At 41.4% G+C, this 25,311-nt stretch overlaps 1 protein-coding gene across 1 annotated transcript in view; it reads right to left on the bottom strand.

Annotated features, from left to right (window-relative positions):
* The window catches only part of LOC136438990 (lysosomal protective protein-like), a 34,815-nt gene extending 13,750 nt beyond the window's left edge, over positions 1-21,065 (bottom strand). The window contains exons 1-4 of the mRNA XM_066434072.1: positions 21,013-21,065; positions 19,621-19,785; positions 11,518-11,629; positions 517-567 (exon numbers count right to left, since the gene is read on the bottom strand). Coding sequence (XP_066290169.1) covers positions 517-567; positions 11,518-11,629; positions 19,621-19,775 — 318 coding nt within the window. The 5' untranslated portion in view covers positions 19,776-19,785; positions 21,013-21,065. The remainder of the gene's footprint in view (positions 1-516; positions 568-11,517; positions 11,630-19,620; positions 19,786-21,012) is intronic.
* Between the last annotated feature and the right edge of the window lie 4,246 nt (positions 21,066-25,311).

Genomic DNA, 25,311 nt, shown 5'->3' with positions numbered 1-25,311 from the left:
GACCTACACTCGGGCGTCGGGTCCACAAGCATTGAACCAATTGTTGGCAGTAGCAGAGTGTGAATACCACTACACCACGTGGACAATAATTACATGTACAAGGCTCAATCATAATGTGCATACGCTGGTCTTTGAGGCAATCAGGCTGGCTGGTGAATTGTTTGTATTTATCAATAATCAGTGGCAAAGTCAACTGTCAACAATAACTAGACACCTTTAACCCTTGACCAGCAAGGTAACTCATTTGCAATGCATTACTGTTTCAGGAGTTGTTGTCTTGTAGTTACAATAAAATTCATCACTGTTGGATTTTTGGCCAATGTTGAATCAGAAGTTTGTCTGTTGCACAACATTTTGGAAACTATAGACAGGATATCATCCTAATATACGCAAACATGACCTTATACGATACCTTCTGTCAGAATGCTCATACTACATTGTGTACCTCTAACAAATTACCAGCACTTGCATATATCAGTATTAATGCTGTAGCTAAGGATAAAAGAATGTTGTTACCTTATTCCAGCTGTAATCATTGTAGTTAACACTGAAACCATCATCTTGAATCTGCAAAATCAAAGAATGTAAATCATTAGGCAAATTAGTACAATCCCCTAAGTGAAACATAAAGTACAATTTAGTCATAAATTCATTTAAAATATCATGTTGTTTCATTCTAATTACTTCTACATAATAACCACAGGAAAATAAAAATTACTCATCCGTAAGAATATCTCGGGAAACAACATTACTCGATGGTAATTCTCGAAGACAATTTGTGCAGCAGGGCTCTTACAATTTATCTCTTCAGCTTGTATTGTTCCCAGCTGCCACTACACAGACTATGATGTGATTACTACCTATTTTAATTTGTCTAAGTGTAGATTGACGAATCTTAGACCCTTGAGTTCATGCGGCTATTCGATTTAAGAAACTGGGTGGGGCAGGCAAGAAACTGTCATTACCCCGTTACATGCATGCATGGTTACATAACATGCATTTAAGTTTGCGGCGATTTTTGCATTTCTTCACCGCAAACTCAAAACCTCCACAATGATATTTTGTCTTCTACCCGCCTATCCGCCTACCCCCTTATCTAAGGGTTCACTCAGGGATTCAGTACAGGCTTTCCGTACAGCAAATGTTGTAAGAAGGCTGGGCGTTTTTTGTAAGGGTGGGAGAAGTGCCACATATCAGCAGGGCTGTGTTGACAGGCCAGGGAAACACATTGGTCTGACACCTTGGGGGCTTTTCCACAGCTACATTGTACACTTGTACAGGGGACAAATGTTTGTATGCTTTGATGGGGAAGGGAAATCGGGAATACTGTGAATTCATTTACTTTTATAGAGTAAAGTTGAGTGAGGAAATAGAACTTGTTTTGCAAAGGCACAACACTGGAACCTGCTAGGGATTTGAACCCAGAACCTTGAGATTCTACTGAGTCAACAACTCTAACCACAAGGCCAACTTTCCACCCTGCCTATCTGTATATATGACAGCATAGCTAGGATATAAATGGCCTGGTCAGAAGGGGGAGTATGTCTCCTGTTGAGGTGTAGGAGTGTACATGTAGGTGGCAGTCAACATGTAGTTACAGGGACGAGATGACAGACAGTTACAGTACTCCTCACACTTTCAGGAGTAATGTCAATTTAAACCTTGACCACAATAAGAAACATTGACAAGGATGCTGATCAAAGGACTAAATCAAAAACTAAAGGACAGTGATAAGCAAGAACAGTGATAAGCAAGGAAAGACCTGCACAAATGCTACAGGCATGCTTCCTGAGGTCTACTGAAGTCACCGTAGTTCAATGACACTTGTAACTGCTGCCTCGCATAATAAGGAACGATTTTGGGAGTGGCTCTACAGACAGCCTTGACTGAGTACACAGTTGGAACACCAAAATATCTGTGAGCTAGTTTTGGTAACAAAAATCATTCATTTTAGTATGTGCCACTGCGTATAACTTACATGTGTTACCTATTGGAGTAACGAAACAAGACAGTTCATCATTGCACTTACAGTAACAGAGACCATACATTGGAAATAACTTTAAATTTGTATTTGCTATTGTCTTCAATATGTAAAACACTTAGTCAAGGGTAATGAAATGTCCCTGTTGGTTATGTGTATTGACTTTAAGTTGACTGCGTGGGTTAAACTATGGTGGTTTGCAGTGCCTGGGAGATTTCTTGGCACAGTCAACTTTGCCAACTAAAGTGGACCATGACCAGAATGGCTTTGAATTTTTTTCACATTTTTTATTATGATGGCTTATTCTATCAGTCCTTGCAAATGGCAGAGTTTGAATCCAGCTAACAAAAACAGGTCTGGAGCAGCTATGAAATTACCTAAGTCATCTTCTACCAGCCCAAAGATGAAATTTGACAGCATTTAATTTTTGGTCACAGTCCATGCTGTTGACGATGCATACCAAACATTGTCTTGCCTGGTTGACTGCTATCACCAGCTCTTCAAAATCTTTAGATTCATTTATGGTTAAAGCTGGACATTTCTTAAGCCAACCCATTGATTGGTTATTTGTATTTAAGGACAGTAATACTCTCTGCAATCCCCTCTGTTATGTACCTGTTATGAGACCAGAATGTATTCATTTCATTTAATCGCCCAGCAAGGGCCATCCTGCAAAACTTCCCTGTTCCAATTGAACCAATCAGGGCCTCAGCCAGAGATGTGCGCCAACATCAGGGTCAGTTTCAACCCCGGGACTGCTCCTGATTTCTGTCCGTAGGGTTTTATGGCTGCTAAGTGGCTGTGAGGAGGGAATGATACAGTCCAGAGGCCTGCCCACTGGGTTTAATGCCCCCTTGTCACCGCATGAGGGAGGGGATCAGAGCGGACCAGCCCAGCCCCGATGGTTAGCACCCACCGGGAGGGAAACGTGTCACGTCTGCCGCCCCGTCTTCACCAGACCCGTGTCCCGGAACCACGCCGTGCGCGCGGGGCGCAGCGCGACGCCCGGGCCATAAAGTCAAAGGGTGGTGTCCATATACTTCACTGGCTTTCCTCACACACTACAACTCAAGCCAACAGAGGCAGGCGAGATAAAAAGAACGGGACGACCCCCTTCTCCTCCCTCAACCTCCTCACTGCAATTAGATTGGCAAAAGCTGACCCAGGAAATTATCACAATAAAGACCTCTCCAAAATTAAGTTAAGACCAGCCGCCCTGCATTTATTCTGCTGAAATGAAATTATGAATCAATCCACTTTGTGCCGGATACTTTTTTCCACAGTGATTAGGGGTACCGTGTCATTGCAAAAACAACTAGGATGAATTGGATCAACTAAATCATGCCGAAATGTCTTTAAGGAGATTAAACCTTGCCATTGCATCCCACAAAGGCACCTTCTCTGACCCATACATGTTATAGTTGAGACCTGGTGGACCTGATTCATAACTCAAAGTATTGTGACAGCCATAGGTACACATATGCATAACAAAAATGTCACTAGACTTATAACACACTGCATTATTGAAATGGTGGTTTTACCAGGTATAGAAAGTTTACCTGTAAGTGTAAATAGAAATCCATTTAGTTCATAGACATGATGACGGAACAATGTCCTAACAGCTCATTATATAACATTATGCATGAACATAAGATAATGATAAAAAGCAAAAAGAATGTAATTCAAAGGCAACAATGACTAAGTGTCCATCCTGCCTCTCCTCCAAACTTTACCATATTGGTTAATCATATTAACTCTCCTGTCCCTTGGAGTATTATATACATGCATGTCATATCTGTGGGATCATTCTGCTGTTAGTAGTAGGTCATCACTTATTAGGAGTAATTACTTAACCTTATCACATACAAATTTCTAAGAGATAAATGTTTGAACCAGAAATATTGCAAAAATACACCAACATGAAGAGGAACTTTACTTCAGTTCAAGCCAGTTGACTTTGCTTCTAATTAGAAATCTAGCCCAGCAGTCTAAGATTGTTGAGCACGACTATTTTTCAGTGATTCTTAACCTAATTCCTCACTTAGTCATCGACCCCTGCTACTGACAGGGACAGGGTTGGGAGACGGCAGGCTTTGACCTAACTCTATTTTCACAGAATTTACAGTGTTGCATGACAACCGACCATAACATGTAGGACCCCCTGTGATTGGTTCGCTTCCGGGGGAACATGTACTGCACGAGAGCTCTGCATAACTGTCACAGCCAATAGGAAGAGCGCATAATAAACTAGTTTTAACACTTTTGAAAAAAAAACAAGACCCAGAAATAACACTCAACACCACTACCAATATTTTTTTACCTCCAATAAGATATGAAGGTATGATCTATATCAAGGGTTTCCTTGTTCCACTTGTTCTGAATATGTTAGCAATGACCTATCATTGTGATAAAACTTTTACAGCCTGAAGTTCAAGAAATTTTCTAGAGTCTTGTACATTTTTACAATGTCTTATGAAGAATTTCACTTTAAAGTTTTTCCCTCACCACCATTGATTGTTCTTCAAATTTTCAAATTATCACACAAGACAGGAAAGCACTCTTACTAGTAGATACAATTTCCAAAGAATCCTGAAATCTTTTCTTTATTAACAGTAATTCTTTTCTAGTGAGGATAACTTCGGGACACTCCTTAAAAGTGATTAGAAAATGTGACTTATTGGCTTTGACACATATTCTGTTCAATATAATCACATATTCATCTTCTGTGAACAGATAATTGTTCCAGAATCTTATTAACACAGTGGCTACAGGATAGGGAGGTATCACACATGTATTAATCACTGAGCTGCGGAAGACTGTTAACTCCAATTGAGGTCATCCTATCCACACAAATCAAACAGCATCAGCACTGTTGTAGATATCACTAAGGAGAGATTACGTTGGGGCGGAGTTTCTCAGAAAGTGACCTAGTCGCGATACGCATTCCTCACCAAAGAAGGTCCTTGCAACAAACAACGATGGCGCCAGGGCTTATTGTGCCTGTGAAGGGGATAGTCCCTCGGTGGTTCCGCACAGAAGGAAGGAGAAAGTGGCTTTCTCAACATCAAAGGTATGATCAGGTAAAAGGCCATGTACGGAGTCACACACATCCACACACACTCTGTGTACTACGGGCTCTTTCCCTCTCCTTCCATTACACAGAGGTAGAACCAACACAGATGTGAACCTTCTAGGCGTTACAGATTTACCAAGGCAGTAGCTACAACTTAAGGAAAAATGCTGACTATGCAACCCAAGGCCTACAGGCACCGATGTGTTAATTAGGAGTTGACAGCTTTGCTACAAGTTTGATCAAGTTTTAATGAGAAGCATCAGGTAGAAGGCTTTTCTTTCTACCCTGCAGATACCAAGAGAACTTCAAATTAGGTATCATTTGGGTTGGCTACAGTCTGCTATTGCCTCATTGGTCAGTTTTAAACCTTGTTAACTCTGGCCCTAGGGCTTTTTCAGGCAGACCAGCCATTAAAGTTGCAATGGTAACATATAGGTACTGGCAAAAGATGCTGAGAGAGGGTGTGTCTAGACAAGACTGTGATTAGTTGTTTCTGACAGTGGTTTCCTTCCATATTACAGTTTGATTATTCAAAATGGTTATTTTTACGGAAGGTGAACCTTTCACTCTCCCCAAAGTAGCCCAGAGGGGTATAAGAATAACTTACCGTACACGACTAAGGCTACATCTGGTAGTAACTAGTTAGCCAGGGTTGTAACTAGCACTCTTCAATCATAACTGCATTCCTTTAAAGTTGTATCAGATAGCTATCAGTAAAATGATTTATGAATATCATACTGATTAATGAAACCAGCTCTCCTTTTGGGGCTCAATAGATTTCTGTAAACATCCAAACCTAACACTTCCTTCTTACAATAAGGTACATCTAGGTTAAACTATACACTTACTCCCCTTCCTCCATCTGACCAAAAACACCACATGAGTCACACTTCTTCTTCATTTCTACCCTGATCTACCAAACAATCCGCAACCTTGGCCTTGAAGTCCCTTTCCTAGAGGTTTCAAAGATAAGAGCGATTCCAAAATCTGATAACCCCTATTATTTTCTGCCAGAAAGTGCAGACATCAACGGTATACTTGTCAGCACCAATTTCTCCATCAAACGTAAGTGACCGAACCACAGAGACTGGGAGGATTGCTGTCATTGGATAAACACAGATGCTCATTTACAAAAGAAATATAGTGGTAAAAAAGATCACTTTTTGTTTCCAACCTTTCAGTAATGATATCAGACTTCACATCATAGGCAACTTCTCACTATGACTAGTTGCCGCCACCAGAAATGTTGAACCAGGTATATATTTGCAAGTAAACAGATTAACTCCAAAAGTACAAACAGATATGGGTTGATTATTGAAAGATGTGGTACAGTATATATATATTAAGCACCTAGCAGCTTCCTCTCAAACTCTAATTGTTTCCTAGTTTATAAACATATTACAAGAATCTCTTAATCATAAGTTATTGTATATCTGTGAATACAACAGCACAATATCTGGTCCCTACCTCTAATTTAACCTTCAGCACATTGGGAATAGCCCTTTGGCCACCAATTCTGTATTGGTTACCGGGTTAGGCAGCAGGGGGAGGGTTAATATCTACAGAGATGGACAAATGTCTAGTCTGTAACATGTCTGTCAATACATGGGGATTGAGCAGGTGAAGGCATTACCCTAATGCACCAATACCTCACATACACCACAGGCCTAAATCAACACAAACTGTGTGGAGGTGCCAAGTCAAGTCAAGCACTTTGGCCTAACCACCACCTCATTGCCTTTATTCATCCCCTCTTGGTCAAATGGTGAAGACGGCATCACATTCCGAGCAGCAAAATTCAATTTAGAAAGAAAATATTGAGTCAGAGTACATTACTGTGGTCAGGATATTTTAGGTTATCATTTAGAGAAAAATGATGAGGCAGATTTTGTTATGGGAGGGATAAACCCCAGAGGAGAGGCAGCGGTTGGAATAGACACCGCCCTGGGGTGCAGTCATTAGAATTAACACCTCTCCCAGGGGCCGCGCACCCCTGGGTACCTGCATGGAGACAACCTTGGCAAGACTGGCCGGTTTCTGGTAGGGGATTTCAAAGTGAATAATGGAAGTGTTGTAGACAGCGCGTTTGTCTGAGCAGACTTTGATCTCATCCGACTTTTTTTAGAAATAACGGTAAGCTTCAAAACAGTCCATTTCATCTCCCTTTTGTAGATGGCCTCCATGGGCTCCAAAACAATGAGTGGGATGGGGAAAATTAAAACTGGAGACAGCCCTGATTCTCTTATACCATAAGGCTATAGCCTGTGATGAAGTAGCTTTCACCCATTTGCCAGTGCATGCTCTGTCATCATCAGCATCCTCAGCAACTGCTGTCACCATGAATATTGATAATTTGATACCAACACTTACAAATCTGGTGGAATCTTTTGAAATCAGATTTGTATTGTATTCTATGTTGAACATTACATATACCAATTCTGGCCGCAAAGCTCGTCAGTATAGACAGACAGTAGGCACAATCTCTCTTACAGAATATACTGTAGTTACTAGTTTGTCATCAATGCAGTAGGCAATGGCTGTCTTGTCACCATGGATGATGTCAGTTGAAGTCCAATAAACAATACCTTTTTAAAAAGTATTTTATAAGCAAAGCTACACTACTTCAAGCCAGCTCAGTATTAAGGAGTTGTACAGATAATATCATAACTGTTTATAGTAATGATGCTGACGGAAATTTTAGGGAACAGAATGTGGTTCATGGTGTTCAAACATGTTGACATGGAAGGAAAGATCTTCAGAAAAACGTTTCTATGACTTTTCAGAACCCAGATGTCGGTGACTTTCTAGTTTCTCATTCCCGTTATTCCTAAGAAGTTGATTCAAACCAGGCTCATGACTCCAGGCCTTATTTTTCCCAACGAGGCCGGTGCTATTTTTTTATTAGCAGGCCAGGCACAGGGGCACTTAGTGAGCCAAATGTCTACGAACATCGCCTGGAGGCAAACCACGGGCCACATTGCTGCGATTCCACAATACTGAGCCACAGAGCGGCGGATCCAACACCAAATTGAAATGGTGTGTGAACTTGAGGAAACGACCAGAAGGGAAGCGGCAACCAGTATCATGTACGTCCCCAAAAGCCACATATAACCAGTCCCAAATTGCCTTTGAAGTGAAACCATACCTCTTACCACAGTTTACCTGTAGAATTACGAACGTCTGTAGGTGACAAATTAATGGCTGGTTTTACCGTGAGTTAAGCATGTAATGGTGGAGAATTCTTGTCGTCCCTGAAGTTGCAGGCTGTGTGAGGAAGTGATGAGGTGATAAGAGCAGCATCCAGTGCAAGCTTGTCACCAGGCCATCAATTATGTGGCTGTGGGGAAGTAGACTTCACAAGGGACTCGAGCAGGTTGGCAGCACGGGCCAGCAGTTGTAAAGCGACATTGATGTGTACATCTGTTTGTCTTCTACTTGTAAGTCGGGTACAGAAGCTGAATAACCACTTAACTTTAAACTACCGTAACTCAGCTAATACTCCCCTGCAAGTTTGGCCAGCTATAGTCAACATGACCTTGGCTCCATGTTATTTCCGAATAAAGAATGATTTTATTACTGACAGAATACTCTATAAAGTACAATCAAATACTAGTAGTATGGAGGCAACAACAGTTGGAAAAAAAAGTTGCTTTTTTTTAATTAGTTGGCCATTGTGATGTTGGTTTGTTGCCTAGGTTCTTTATAGAAGTTCTATTCTTTCTCCATGTGGATAGGCTCCGGTTTCAGACCAAGATGCTTTTGAATAAGATATTTTTACATTCGATGGAGACATCTATCCTGGAGTTATCTTAATTTTCGGAATGCAGGAAAGAATCTTAAGACCATTTAAATCAACACATTTTCTACCATAACACAGCTAATGAGGAACAGAATAAAAGATGGTCTTACTAGTAAGATGTTTCATGATGTTTAGAATGATAAAAATATCAATATGAGAAGACCTAAAGGATGCTAAATATATTGGGGGTGAAAGGTACAGTGTTATTTCACAATCATTAAAATCTCTGCATTCTGGACACTGAAATATTATTATGAAAGCTTAGGGTAGATCATTAGCTAGTGTTGGCAGCAAGTTAGGCTTGTAAACTACCTTATATACTTTTTTATAGCAAGTGCCTTCTGGGAAAGCCATACAGACACTGTTTACAGCCAGTAACTCCGTCATCAAGTTGAGAAAAGAGTTGTGGGCACATTTCACCAACTGCCAGGAGAGGTGGTGATAGGCTGTGAACCTGAATCTGGACAGAACAGCTCCAGAGACTCCGCCAGCCTTGGAGAGCCTACAGCACGTGTGTATGCCTCTGGTACTTCCTGTCCCTTTGTCTTCCACCACATGTTGTACTCCCCCCAGTCAGACTGTCAGACGAAAACTCTAGCTTCAAAAGAATTCTTAGAAAGACTCGGATCTCAAGGTGTTGCGGCTCATGCGGAGATTGCTCTGGGCTACGGACGTGTCCTCTCCTAGGACTTATACAGGTCAGGCCTCGGAAACTTCTCATCACCGCTACATCTGAGAGGCCGCAAAGAACACCAACACTTTTCCTCTCAGCCTGCCAAAAACTAAAACTAAGGAGGAATATGAAGTTATGATAGACACACTGCAGCAGGTAAAAGTTCTCAACCCAGGACATCTGTGTTTGCCTGAAACTGTGGAAGGATAGCGTGCTAAGAAGTGATAATCACACAGAGGAAAATGATGGTCTCCAAGCTTTGGAACTATTTCAGTAGTGAGAAGCTCTCCCCCTGGAGACAGCAGAAGGCCCTCCAGAGGTCCCGGAACAGACAACCTGTCCTGAACCACGAGCAGCCAAATAGTTGCTTTGTAAGCCGCTAATTCCTGAAAATCTACCTCCGACCCTTAGCCCAGTCAAGGGGCTAGATGTCTACGGTGCATCACAACTTAACACATTTTCTGCACCTGTGTATGTGCCAACCACAAGAACTCAATCAGGACAAGTGTTTGATAGTCTCACTCCTCTGCAGCGATGGTCAAGGAGTATACATGTACATACCTACCAGTAGATCACTCCATCTCTTCAAGATCCTTAAATTGTTTTAGGCATGGGTTAGTGAAACATTATGTGGGCATCTTACAGAAATCCTCCTCTTAAGCTTTCTCTACCCTGGATCTGCGGTCTGCAAAGCTCCATTCCATAAAGATATCTAGTATTATGCTTTAGCTACTTTCTTAAGCATGTTGGGTTTGTAAGTCCTTATCCTAAGCTACATGTATCAAAAGGCCTTTATGCAGACTCTAAGCATCCAGCTTAGAAATGAAATAAGTACACAAGACTGTCCTGAAGAACACAGCATCCAGAATCGTCCTTATCAAAGAATCAATTCTGGAAAAAGTTGGCATTCCGTGTTCTTTGTACCCTCCATGGGGAGCAGCGGAGAGGAGCCAGACAGATCCGCTGGGTTAGGCAAGTATTCTGAGCCCTACAGAAGGTCATGTCTAATTGGTTAGACTTGGCGCCATAGCCGCCATGATCAGGTGGACATCAGGTGGTCTGTGAGAACCAGGTGGACAGGCGTGTCAGCTGGGAGGGGGTATCATGGCACCTGACAGGGGACAGTCCCTCTGTTAACCACTGGGGCATAACGGAAAAATGTCAACTTTTAGCTCAAGCGTTATCAGCCTTGCAACGTTGAGATGTACATTTTAGTTGATTAGACTAAATTAGGATTTTAGCTGACGTGTTGTTGATAAGTCATGGTGTTTTTCAAGTAGTTTTTCAATCGTACAAATATACAGTATACAGTGGTTTAGTTGTTAGCAAGTTTGCTTCTGGATCATAAGGTTGTGGAATCTTGGAAGTTACTACTCAAACTTATGAGACCTAAGATGGTACTGGTACAGGTTGTAGTCCTTCAAAAAAAATGTGGCATGGAATATATCATTGTGTTTAAGGAGAGCTTTGATGTTAAGTTCACTTTAAAACACATCACACTACTTGAAAGATACGCCCTGATCTGCAATGCCTCAAACCAATCAGTTCCCTGTGAGGATTGCACTCTCCAAACCTAAATACAGAGCTGGTGTGTTGTGTTGTACAATTTGAACATGTAGGTTTTTATCAAAACCTTTTTATCAAGAACTTTTATGGACAAAGCAAAAACAACATTGTGCTTTGTGACTACAAAATTCATAGAAGAGTAATTGTCACATGACACATACATTTTGAACTCACTTATATATAATTGCAATGTAGAATGACCTAGGGACAATGTTAAACTCTCCCATTCAATAAAAAGTTTGGAGAGTGTCACTGGCAGGGCTAACCTACCACTTCAAAATTTACACTGCAGTTGCAAGACTTACAAATGTATGTATATACAGTTATATCTAAGAGGTTGTCTTCTGAAGTTCTCATTATAGCTTATCATTGCAGGTGGATACTGGTTGGTGAGACATTTCCTCCCATGATGCACCTGTACCTACCCGGAAGGGTCCATTCTGCATGAGGAGGGCGTAGAGTGAGCTGCAGCCCGGACCTCCCGACAGCCACAGGACCAGAGGGTCATGGACTGGACTGGACTGGGACTCCAGCAGCCTGCGTGGGCACAGAAATGAGATCTTATTAGGTCTAACCAAGTCAGGTTCATGGTTCTCCAACTTTCGCCTGGACCTCCAGACAGCAACAGGACCAGAGGGTCATTCTTAAGACCGGACTGGGAGTCCAGCAACCTGTGTGGGCAGAGAAATGACATCTTAGCTCTCACCAAGTCAGGTTCTCCACTTTCTACATGGAGTGGCAAAGGTGGTCTTGAGGTTAGCATTGTTGACTTGGAATCTGAAGGTTCTGGGTTTGAACCCCTAGCAGGCCCCATTGTTGTGCCGTTGGGAAAGGCATTTAACATCTACATCCTCACTGGACTCAGGTGATAATGAGTACCTAGCTTTTGTTAGGGACATCCTCTTGGATGGTACCTAAAGCCAGAGGTTCTATTGTACAGCCTAGAACCTAACCATCGTATAGCATAGAACCTACCTATAGCTTTTAGTAGTTTGATATAAGTAGCCAGTAGTATTTTATTTTTGCCTTACATTGTACCTGTTACAATCGTTGTGCAATAAACTTTGACTTGACTTGACTATATTTGAGGACAGCCACACCCGAGCACGTTAAAAAGCACACCACACTTATCGAAAAGAGTAGCGGTCCTTCCCAGTTTGAGGGAATCAAATCTTACTGTCCAATCTTACGCAGCTTGTAGTTGTACTTTCTATACAAAACTGGTATGTTATGATACCAGTTATGCAAAACACACAACCAAACAAACATGTTGTAGCTGAAAATAAGTCTGAGATTAATACATATGTATCTTCATGATTATACTATCAATATTATCATTGGTAGCTTTACAAGATCTTACAACACTCTGTTTCAGTTCTCATTTACTACCCCTTTTAGATGCAGAACCAACCCTACTAGATCTCAACACTCTAAAAATACCAGAATCAGATGCCTAAAATAGAAAACAGACTCTGTCGGCTTTTACCGCCTCTCTAACTTGTAACAAGTCATATAGTTTTTCACAGCGGAAAGGCAACAAACATGTCTGGGGGAAGTTTTCATTACCCACATAGTAACACAATTGGTTCCAGGCAGTACATAGTGTACAGGATGCAGTGTGAGGGTGAGAGGAGTTGCAGCACCTGTTGTGTTGTAAAATAATACCTAACCCAACAGGTCACAGGGAGGATCAAGGGAAAGTCACTCCACCTGGAAGCAATGTAGAAGCTATTATAGGACCAGCTGGTGCTACTATAGTGGTTTCACAAGTTCTAGTTCTAATTTGTTGAGTACTGGATACATTGACTCTGTCATAGACAGCTAGCTGTAGGGACTTGCTTGAAAGAAAGTATAGAGCTAATCTTCCACGGTTTGTGACAGAGCAGACAGATACTATATGCAGTATTTACAGGTTCATTGTGATGGGTAGCTCTGGCCCTTCTTAAGACATACAATGAACAGTGGACCATGGCTTAACGTCCCATCTTCAGGACTGCAATCCTTACCAGTAGCATTATATATCTGGTTAGCAACAAGCACCAAAATTCGACCTCACATCTTCTTGGTCCAGAGGCAGGGTCATTAACCACAGGACCGGCGTGATGCATGCTACTATTGTGCTACTATGCACACTTGCAATCTTCAGGAGGTTGATACAGTATAACTTTTGTTGTAAAAATAAGCGATTTTTGTATACATGCTACACAAGACACTGCTGTACATCCAGCGTGGCTATATGCTCTTTCCAAAAAACAACATGTATTGCCTTCTCTTCACCTGGTTCTAATTCCAGCAACTTGCCCATAGCAGTATTCCCCTTCCCCTTACACAATCAATTAACAGCTAATACAGGATTCATTTAATTATTGCCACAAGCCAGAGAGAAACATGCTTCATCCAGGAAGGGCAGAAATCCTCTGTACCCAGTCCCAGGGAAGGTCTATGGTTACAGAGAGAGGATGAGCTCGGTCCTTTCATGTGGCAAAGGATACCCTCTCCAACCCTGGGGCTGGTACTGTACACTGGCATGGATCCAGAGGAACTCATTATCACCTACACATTTCAGCAGACTTCTAGCATTGATAGCCCATGGATAGGACATGTGGAGGGTTGTTGATGACAACCATGACGTCATTTGACCTTGAACATGGTCAATTTTTTTAGTTTGTCCACTTTTGTCAAATATGAATTTTGCGGTGCTAAGCATAGACATCTATGCTTGACCATGAACATGGGACACATCCCTTTTCACTTGTTATGAGACTATTGATGTATATGGAAGTAAACAACACCTTTAAATTCTGCCGTGGTCACCTAAAGAAAATCTTACTGCTAGTAACCTTGTATAATGCTCTCATTAATGCCTACACAAATACCTTCAAGGAGACAAAAAATATTTTGGTTGTAATTGTACCAGTAATTATTTCTGCATGTGTCGGGCGGTACAATAAGAAAAACTGTCATTCTAACATCTGTTTGTACATGTAGATTACAGCTGGACATCACAAATGTGTGGACAGCTGCTGATAATGGAACCTTGGCCTGTCATCAGTCCTGTCAGCTGTATCCTGACCTTGTCGGCTTCATAAAGCTACAAGGTCAGCCATGCATGACAGGACAAGACCAGATCTCATACCAAGGGGAAAGATATGATACCTTTGATTTGTGGCAAGAACCAAAATCAACAAGTTAGATCACAGTAATACTGCAGGACTTGCACCTTTTTCATGTTCTCAATGTTGTTCAGTTTTGTTGTTGTACATTGTACTTGCTTTTGATGATAGAAAAAAGTAATGAGTATTCCTACTTGAATAGTAGCGGTTTAACATACAAAAATGCTGAAAACACAACTACATTTAAGAAGTAAGCTTCAGTTCTAGTGAAAGTGAACATCCTACAGGAGCATTTACTACACATATAGATCTTGCTACCTGTTCTGTTTTCCTTTCTTTTGATTTTTCAAGTCCAATGCAGACAAACACTTTGCACTTGTACTTGAGTCTGTCTAACTCAAGTCAGGTTGGTAGAAGATTTCCCCATGGCTGCCTAAGCCTTTCCCTTGGGAACAGGGTGTTCTCCCCACAACTGAGCTGGTTTTAATTGTTACAGAAAGGCCTGGCAGGACATCTGAGGTGCAGGGCTATCACAGCTAATCCCAAAGCCATCTATCTTGCGTGAGGTAAGGCTTCCAGTGGCCATTAATCTGTAGTAGGAGATCCTTGGTCCCCTCCCTCTCAACATGTCTGGGTGTAAAGTAGTGAAGGGTGGGTGTAGGGAGGGGCACAGGGGGTGCATGACTAATATGGTGGCATCCAGTCCAGGCAGGTTTATTGGAAACGGCACTCATCAGGGGGTCACATCTCTATTTGTTCCATGTCAACAAGTTTCCAGCAATAGGTGCTGAAGTCACCAGACAGCCAGACACTTGGATCATAGGTTGTCCAGCCAGAAAATCACATCTATCATAAACCTGCATGAAAGGGCGCGCCCTCCTGGCACCATGTTGAAAAATTTTCAATCCTTGATATTTTTCCACAGAGTCTTTATCATAAAGTTCATTTATTCTGAGCATACAGTTAGGAAAGTTGGACATCCAGGTTAGCAATATTCAGAGACAATGCAATCTCTATAAACTGGATAAGATTCAGAGATTACTTCCGGATGTTTCGAGTGACATCCATCACTTTTCTTCAGCGTCACTAGAATGAGTACTCTCACCTCTCAAATAAACGTACCGGTACGTTTATTTTTTTTCGCCTATAGTTCCACCCGGTACGTTCTTATTCTAGACGGTACGTTTATTATTTTTTGAAAAATTGAGGCTTTGCAAACCAGGAATCCCTCTAAAATCGTAAGTTAAGGTTTATCTGCCCATATTTCCACGGTATTTTTGCTCGTAATTCGCTATTTTTCGGCCTACCGGCGTTGATTTTCTCGCCGCTTTGACGGCCTTGTGAAAAGTATCCTGGCGGCACTCGTAACATATCGGTCGATATCGCCATGACGCTACAAAGTAAACCGGAAAATAAGATGCGACATTGACATTTTAAAATACAATTTTCATATAAATAACTTTGATAGTCTCTGTTTATATCGTAAACCAAAGCACGCTGATCAAAAACGTCTGGAGTAGGGTGCACGCCTGCAGGGGGAATAATAATATTTTCCTGACCACTATATCCGTAGTATCGGCAGCGCGGCGGAAGAATTATTTGTTCGCAGAAGACATGAAACACGTTAAAACAACAATCATAACTTAACTTCCCTTGTAATATGTGTTTTGAGGCCACAAAATCTCTAAAACGGCAGAAATATGTCCGATATGATTCGGTAAACAACAGCGCGAAATCGCGAAACATGGCCGCCACTCTCAGGCATGGCGACAGTAAAACTAGCAGCATATTGCGTAGTGCGGATACCGATCTTTAAAATGATACCGTAAACGCATGGAAATATTATATTTTTTGGGCAACGATATACACACAAGGCCATATTTATTTTCAGAGGGTTCATTTTTTTAAATAATCGTAAGATTTTCCCAATTTAGGCGGTTCATCGCGGGTTTCTAGTGTCAACACGTAATGGGTAACTTCTTAGTATGTGCGGTCTGTGACGATGAGCTACTTTTACAGTCGATCTCTGTTCAATATTGTGGGATTTACCGCGGGAACTCAAAATCCGAGCGTCTCACTTTGTTTTCGACGCTATGGAGCAAAAGTTTATAGACATATTTCTTTTGTGGAAGGACTGTGTTCATATTTGTGTTTTTTTGTGGTTGATGTCTTTAGAAAATATGATCAGGTACATTTAACATAAGTACTCTGATGATTTTTGTTATATGTCACTGATTCTCAGTCATAATAAAATGATATAACAATTTTCTTTGATCACTTGCTTCAAGTTCCAAGTAGAAAAAGCATGTATCATGTACATTTTCACTTGTTGAATTTGAAAGCACCGTGGCCCCCGCTTAGGGGTCATAGCGGGGAACCTATGCCCAATTTTTCAATATTACTATTATATTTTACGAAGAGGCGAGGAAGATCATCATGATTTGAACAAGCTATGGACAGTTATTCTGTTCAATATCTATATACTTAATAGGTATGGCATAATTGACTAAATATAAGTTACCTACCTGCTTATTATCTTATTTCCCTCTGGCAGTGACAGTTGTACATGTATGGACACAGTTTACCTAGCCTCGACTGTCGATTTTTGAAATTTTCCGGGGGGTACTTTTATTCCAGGGGGTACTTATATTACATTTTGAAGATTTGTCCGGGGGTACTTCTATTCCAGGGGGTACTTCTATTTGAGAGGTGAGAGTACTAGAATGAGTGACCCTGAAGTAGACCGTCCCATTCTAGTGACGCTGACGAAGAGTGATGGATGTCATTTGAAATATCCAGAATTAATCTCCAAATTTTTTTATCCAGTTCTAGAGATTGAACTGTCTTAGAATTTTTTGAGCATGGTTTTATGAACTCTATTATTCTAGTCTTTACTTGTACCAAGACAAGTTGAAATTACAAAAAGATGTGCAGTTTTTAATACTACTAGAAATTATCACTATGTGACTAACTATCCATTGTTTAAAGACTTTAACCATTCATTGCCAAAATTTAGGTCCAAGTTCATTCAGCTCAGTAGTTAGTCATTGGGAAGGGTGACAGAGGAGCACATGATCCCATTAAACAGTTAATTAAGGCAATCCTGGGGTGAATGCAGCCAAGAAGAAATCTTCACGTTTGTGTCACTGGTGTCATGGGGCCCAGACAGCCCAGATCGTCTCGCAAGGATGAAGGCAAGGAGAAGGCCAAGGCTAAGCTATTGACACTCGGAGATTGGAAGCTTTCCTCTTTAGTACAGAGGAGAAGGGCAACATTGTTGCACACATATTCACACACATCCTGCTTCCTTTTTACAAGGTTGGTCCTATGATTAACCACTGAATATATATTCATCTGAAGTACACGCAGCAGCCTTTTAACGTGTACTGTTTTCTCCAACTGTGAGATGTACGATTCAATGACAAGCTTGATTTTAAAGCCTTTACTGTTTGTTCTCTTGATACTTTTAATGATCAGTACTTAAGTAGAGTTTAAGCCTAAGGTTTAGTACCAATGTTTCCATTAAAGTTAAACTTAGCCTCTTACCAGTGTACAAGAAGCGGTAAAATGGCACACAAAACTTGTGAATAGGGACATTGGATCCATAAATAAATATGACCTTAAGATCAATGTCATTTCACCAACATGAAGTTGATCAGGGAAGAAGGATAACATTTTTTTCACAACTATCCATTCTAAACAGCATTTGTTTTTTCTGTATAGCTGAAAACGTAACAAGAAAAAAATAACTCAAAGAATAAATGAAAATGAAATATACATTCATTTGTAATATCAAGACTCTCAAGTTAACACAAGGCCGAGGAGGGGCAACCTGAGTGACTGGAAGAAGCCTTCCAATTCATCATACCGGCAATACCACTTTTATGTGAGTCTATAAATACCTACTTACTGAGTCCTGAGGACATATCTGATACTTCGCTATACTTAAAACATGGGAAAAGTTCCCTCACAAATCATGCAGTACGTCCAGCCACTCATTAATCACTGCCTATGTGTGACTAACAGGTCTGAACCTCACAGTATGGTTCCAATTTGTAGCCCATACTTGTCACATTGGTGTCTGCCTCCTAGATAAGGGTCAGATGTTCACTAACGTACCCCTGGGCTTTCTCAGGGATGAAAGAAAGAAAGGTTTAGCATGGGAAGGGGAGATTTTAGGAGATCACCCTGATCCATATGGCAGTGTATCTGTACAAACAACAGTTTGTAAACATCCCCTGTGGAATAATGGATCAATCCAAACAGGCAGCAAGATGTAGCACAGTGTGGACTGATCCATTTGTAATAAAGGGTAGTGGATCAGTACTGTGGTTCTGTCAAGGGTGGTTTTATATGCATCTTATCTTTATAGTTGCCCTGTAGGGTAAAGTGGTGCAACATGCTGAGTTGATAACACTTTTTGTGTACTAGAATATCTGCGGTTTCCAAACTTTCCAGGGGTGTAAAAAGTTAGAAGTACATGTACATCAGGCTACATATTTTTGAAAATGTGATGGCTATCAAAAAAGAATATCCTGTCAACAATGTAGAAAAAGTTTTATTGACAGGAAAAGTGTCTCCATCAATCAATCAGAACTTCCCTTCTCTTCTCCACAAGTTCCGAGGGGAACTCCATTTCTTGTCCACTTACAGAGAATACAACACAAGTGTAGGATAGTTGCGACACGAACCTCTGGATCAAATGTAATGGTAGAGAAAAAAGGATATATACGGAAGCTGTTATCATTATAATTTGTCACTGCATGGACAATATTGGTGTGTTTTTTTTTAGAAAAATAGATGCTGAGTGCAATATAGGATAGCATCTAGCATCTGATCGGGGGGGGGTGTACTCCAAGAAAGTTTGATTCTTTGTTTATTGACAGATTTTGGTCTGGAGTTGTTGTAGTTGAAGACTGTGGCCATGTACATGTATTATGATATGGTCAATTGTAAAGGCAAAACTTTTACCTATCACTAAAAGGTAAAGGTTCCGATAGCCTTTAGCCTTTTTTGAGGCCATGGGGGAAGGTGTTGATTCTGTGTCTAGAACACGGTAAGTGGAAGGCAGTGCCCATCCCTCTCCTTCCACTGCCATCTACCTCCCCAACAAAAGTCAGGTACCCATTCTAGACCATGACAGAGTGAGGACAGTCAAGTAAAGTGCCTTTCCCAGGGACACAAAACCTAGCAAGGAATGCCAGGAATCGAACCCAAGAGAGTCTGTGACCTATTGATCTTGCATCCACTAGTCTACCCACTCTGTGATTGGATGCCACAAATTGTGCTAAATCTAACTTTTGTCACTTTTGTTATAGTCTGCTTCCTAGGTTTATAGGGCATATGCTGAAAGAATGAGACCACTGTTAAGAAAAAACAGGGACAAAGCATAAAGCTGTTTGTAACACTACTCACCAAAAGTGCAGCTTCTTGGTCCCGCTGGCCTGCAGGTAGCCTGAGTAGTGTTTGAAGCTGGGTTGTTTGACCAGCCCTGGTAGGTAGGTTATCTCATCTGAAGGTGTGCCACTGTGGGCCAGGGTTAACAACAACAGGGCCGACAGGTACCACATCTTACCTGTCCTGTACAGGGAAAAACAACAAATAGTAGGTACATTTCAATCAAATCTGTTTGGCGTGTGATTTTAACAAATCTGTTATGGTTGTGACACTGTTATCAGTGGGAACTCAGATGTATCTATTTTTGGAACAGTCCACTGATTTGCATTCATAATTTAATTGTATCAGATCTAACCTTGTGTTATGGCACTAAGTTACACATCTGGCCAATACAACTTACAAGTGTGATGCTCTACAGCAACAGTAGAGTCCTGATGGTCAAAAAATCAACTTTGAACATCATCAACTGGGTCTAGATACGAGGTGAAATAATAGGTTTTCCCTCGCCACAAAATTTAAAAAAAATGATTACGTTAATGATGATTGCTTCTTTCCATAGTTTGCAAATTTATGTGTTATCTAAAACACAACAGTACATTTTGAAACGTTCAAGGTGGCTTTACTTTCACAGTTTGTGCAGTGACCTCTTCAGCGTGAAATCATGACACTGCAAATATACCTTTCCCATGTGTACGTATCACTACCATACTACAGAGTTGTTTCACATTCAAAACATTGCTTCTTTTCCAACCTGCCACAAAATAAAACCACTACAAAAGCAAATGATTTACAGTATCTCTCTGATAAAACATGTCCTCTTCAGGCTGTTGACACTATTGTGTATTCTAGTTCTACATTAATATTGTGCTGAGTTGGGAACTACTCCTCCTTGTCAGCCCTGGGCCGTGCAGACAAAGCACAGAATCACCGAGGTATCTGAAACGCTTAACATGGTCGAAACAAAACTTTCGCTATGTTTGTTAGCAGAGACGTGGCTGGGAGCTGGATCAATCGGAGAAAATCGATATGAAGTCGTCCTCAGTAAAATATTTTCTTTCAAATCAAAGCAAGGTTCGACAACTTCATTGAGAACCATCCCGTCAAATGTAATCATAGAACACTGGACCATCCACATAAACCCAAATTTGTGACAGTCGATTGGGGAAGAGACAGATAAGGAGCGGTCGACGGTCTAAACTGGAAGAACATCCCACCTGACCGTAAACCTACTATTCTATACCCCCCTCCCCACCCCGTCATACAAACACCTATTTCATACAAGTCTACAACAACGTATCCATCTGCCAGGGACATAAACCTCTTACAGGTACTACATAGGATGTAATAACTATATATCACGAACTTCTAGTGACTTATGAACAAAAACAATCGTGGAAAACAACACTCAACCTGTCTTCTCTTCCGCAACTAAAATCATGTGATTGAACTTTGACCCTGGAATAATCCATTAGCCACATAGGGGCGTGCGTTAATCCCACCTGACACCTGATATTCAGTGCACACAAGATGAAAGAAAGATACCTGTTTTCCCACACAGTAGACTGATTTCTATAGACGTCTTATTTTTCGTTTCAAAGCTGTAGCATCGTTTCTGTGCGAGTTTTTAAACTCAAAAGTTACACTCGCACAGACCATGCTATGTCACTGTCCTTGACAACGTTATGTAACGTTACATCAGTTTAAGGAGGTTAAAGATAACCTCCTTGATCAGATACATTTCTTTCCGAGTTTTCGCGCTATAAAGTCAACGATTCTTGATCGATGAATGTGCTTGTATGGATAGTTCAAAGCACTCCTTATGAATACGTGATCGTGTCATCATGTGGTCTATGAAGTATCACAGCCAGCTAAATCACAGAGTGTATACAATATTTTAATAGAGTAGACGTCTCATAAAGGCATAAGATGTAATCAAAATTATTTTTCTTGTAATAGTTTACTCTACGGCTAACTGTGATACAGTCTCCTGTACCTACAAAGGATAACTTAATGCTTACCATGTGACCGGTGCCTGTTTAAATTTCTTTTGTGTCCTTTAGAGTTTGCTTGAACCTGATAAAAGATTTTCAAGTTCAAGGCTCCAACACATGACAATGCACACGAAATCAGCATTGTCAATTTGTGCCTTGCTACCTGGCAAATTTTCTTAGCCAGTTTCCTTCCATATATTGCTCTTACAAATATGCAGCTTTATTCTAACAATATTTCTTATTACTACTATTAGATGTAGTAATCACTCTGTGATTTATCATGTTACTAAGAGCTGTGGCGAAGCGGGAAACGCTCAGAACGGACGACAAATGGACAAAAAGTGGTTCTACAAACAATATCGTCTTTCTATAATTTCCAAGAGACTTGACGTGGCTGTATTTCCGGTGGAATAACTTGGAACAAAATCAGATGCAAATCGAGTTAGAGTTATTAGATTTGGCGCTGTGTGTTTATAGAAGAGTGACTCCAAATTCCACTGGAATTACGCGGACCGAATGAGGAGATTCCCCGGCAGCGAAATGATGTTACGATTTCTGAGGAAATATTCCCACAGGACGACAATGACAACAAATTTCTGAGTGCATATTTGAGAGAAAACTGCTTGCATGCTACTGACAAGCGTGTGTAAACCGCACTTTGCTTTACGCTTTTGAATGCAACGTATATAACGTTATCTGCAGTGAAAGTAAAATGATATACTACCCTACCACAAAAAAGTAAAAGTGTCAATGCACTTTCTACACATGTCAGCACTCGATCCAATATAGATCACCGTCACAGTTCAATTTTCAAATGGACTCTGCACCAAATCCTTATCCAATTACAGGGAATCAAGAACGGCTTCACAATGAAATTTCCGGGTGAAAAATCGGGAAATTATTTGATCGCTATCAATTGATCCCACAGTCTACTATAACAAGGCTTGCTCCCCGGCGTCTGCAGATTGGATGGAAAGATATCCAGATGTTCGGTCTCGTCCGTCCGTCTGCCGTTGGGTTTCCTTTGGCTCTGTTCCTCATATCATGGCAGCTACATGGAGAGGGATGTACACAAATAAAGGGTGAGTACAACAACATCAACAAATTTTAAGATGTCAGCGTCATCGTTGAAGAGAAAGGACGAGACTGTAAAAGAAGAGGATGAACAATAAAGGTACCCTACCTTCCCCTCAAACATGCAATGTATGAACAACCTTCAACTTCACCACATGACCAGCTGCTTCCTTTGTTCTGAAGAAAATCAAGAAGGTGGAGTTCCCTCTCTTCCTGTACTTGACACCATGGCCAAGCTTACTAGTACTCAATACAGTCTCGAAACTATTTTTTTCTTACAATCTCCAAAATGGCCCAAACAGCTGTGGCAATCTAAAAACACAGTAATATGTGAAATAAAATGGACAGATAATCGAGCGGTTTACAATGTTTTGGTGGCAGTTTAAACATGCATTTGAGTTAGAACACACGACACTAGTATACTACACGCTATTCGACCTATTCTACTTCTCTGTGCACACTTTTATCTTTCAGTTGTCGACATCTGGCCGACAGCTTTGAGCGCAGTTTGTCGCAGCTCTATTCTTCTCGCCAACATCCAGCTCAACTTCAGGAAATTTACGATCATTCCCAAGTTTCTATTTCTCGGTGAATTACAATTTGATAGGACTTCGATCGTGTCTGGAAGTCCGCACATTTTGGCTAGACAATCAGCGATAAAAGATTGGTGGGGAAAGTTCTAATACTGTCGCCAAGAGTCTTTTGGCTCGTTAACAAGCTTTCAATGTCTATATCAAAGGAGAGAAGGAGTGTGAACCACGCTGGGTATTTTTAATTGTGTTTAAGCCGCAGGTATCTGCAGCAATTGTCACACGCACCGGTACAGACGCCACCCTGAGCTCAGAGGATCTCACAAGTGACGACACAAGAAAGTGACGAGAAATATTTCACCATTACTGACACGTTTTCGGCGCCTAAATATTAGTCTAATATTACTTCATTAATTAAGTAGTCTGAGGGCTCGTCTGCCCATTATCCGTGCTTAAGTCATTTACACCTGCCGTGAAACATGAGTCATTTGATTCAATAAAACAGAAGTGTGAAGTGCACTAGTGTGACTCATGCACGGCACGTCTGACGGTTGGTGTGACCGAGAAGAAGAGTCTTCAAACTAAGGTAAGACTCAGTCAATAGCTTTGTTGTGTGCATCGCGGAATATGCGGGGTTTTTATTTCGCAAGATCGAGCTAGCTGGTCGGCTACAGTACTACGTTATAATATACATTCACAATGGTAAAGAGGTTTACTTTTTTTTCATTTTTCGAAACCCTTGTGAAGGGGCTCAGGAAATATTGGATTACATATGTTTTTCCCGTAGAAATCGTGAAATAAATGGGCTGAAACAACTTTTCTCCTTTGATACCAGGTCGAAAGAAAAAAAATGGTTACTCTAGATGACTTTCGTGCTGCCAGAGTATCCTACAGTGTTGTGTGGCGGCGTCTCTTCCCCGCACGTAACTGTCATCTTTACGATCACGTATAATGGTGGCGGCTTTAAACAGGGCAGACCATAAGACAGATTTACGACGATAATGCAATAGCCGGTGGAGATTGTTGACGGAAGTATGCCAATCATCTCTATTGGAGCTGGGAAAGCTAGACTACCTGTCTCCAACTTGAAAAGACGCTCAGACATCCGTCCGCCTGGGCGATGCGCCCAGCATGCCATCCCCCCAATCAGAGGCCCATATTGATACAGGTAGTTGTACGTTCTACCACAAGGACCGCTTATCAAAAACGGCTAACCTTGTTTAGGTGTAAAGTGTCGCGATTAGTCTGTAATGCCATTTAATTTGGGCGAATTTCGGGGGATTCTCTGGCGCTGAGATGAGCCCCAATTTCCCCGTTAATTTGACGCGCTTCCGACTTAGGCTCTCGCCGCGATTGTGAGCGTACATGAGAAAGTCCAATGTACATGTCATTTGTGGGCGATGATCCAATTTCTGTGTGAACGGGCACGAGCTGTGGGGTCCGGCTGATCTAATAAGATCGCCGATAACGCGTGGTGGAGGCGGCGTCGTAATTACTGTAGCGACAAGCGCCCATCATCGGCCTGCTTTACACATCATCGGAGGGACCAGCAGAACGCAGACAAATCCACCAAACCAACTTTTCACCTTAAATACCTCAAACTGCGCTCTACGCAAACTTTCAAACTCTCCATCCGCGTCTTTAACTTTTCTCAAGACGCCTTAAGATCAAAACGTACGCCCACGCTCAGAGGGAGGTCCGACTGATATTCAACAAAGAAAAGCGCCACAGAGCTCCTCCCGTCAAAACGCCCGGCGGTTGCTTACGCTACAGAAACACCTTCTCTCCAAGCAGAGGTTTGGCCCAGGCTTGCTTTTGACGTCTGTCTATGCGTTTTGTCGGGATTTCTATTTTGTCAGGTTTTCTTTTTGCCCGCTAGCTATTTAGTCGTTTGGCTGGCGGACAAAAAGAAAACCTGACAAAATAGAAAGCTCGACAAAACGCCTGAAAAGACGTCCAAACAAGCCGGCGCCCAACCTCTGCTTGGAGAGTAAGGAAAACCTCTGTCCCAGCTGATTGCGATCAGAACAAAGACAGAGAAGTCGTGGAATACGCGTAATGTAAGCGGGATCAATTGTTTAAATTTGGCGGGATGGATTGCGCGGTGTGATCCG

Source organism: Branchiostoma lanceolatum, chromosome 7 (genome assembly GCF_035083965.1).
Source record: "Branchiostoma lanceolatum isolate klBraLanc5 chromosome 7, klBraLanc5.hap2, whole genome shotgun sequence".
Taxonomy (NCBI): domain Eukaryota; kingdom Metazoa; phylum Chordata; class Leptocardii; order Amphioxiformes; family Branchiostomatidae; genus Branchiostoma; species Branchiostoma lanceolatum.
The sequence above is the reverse complement of the archived record's forward strand: the minus strand, read 5'-3'. Positions and strand labels throughout refer to the sequence as shown.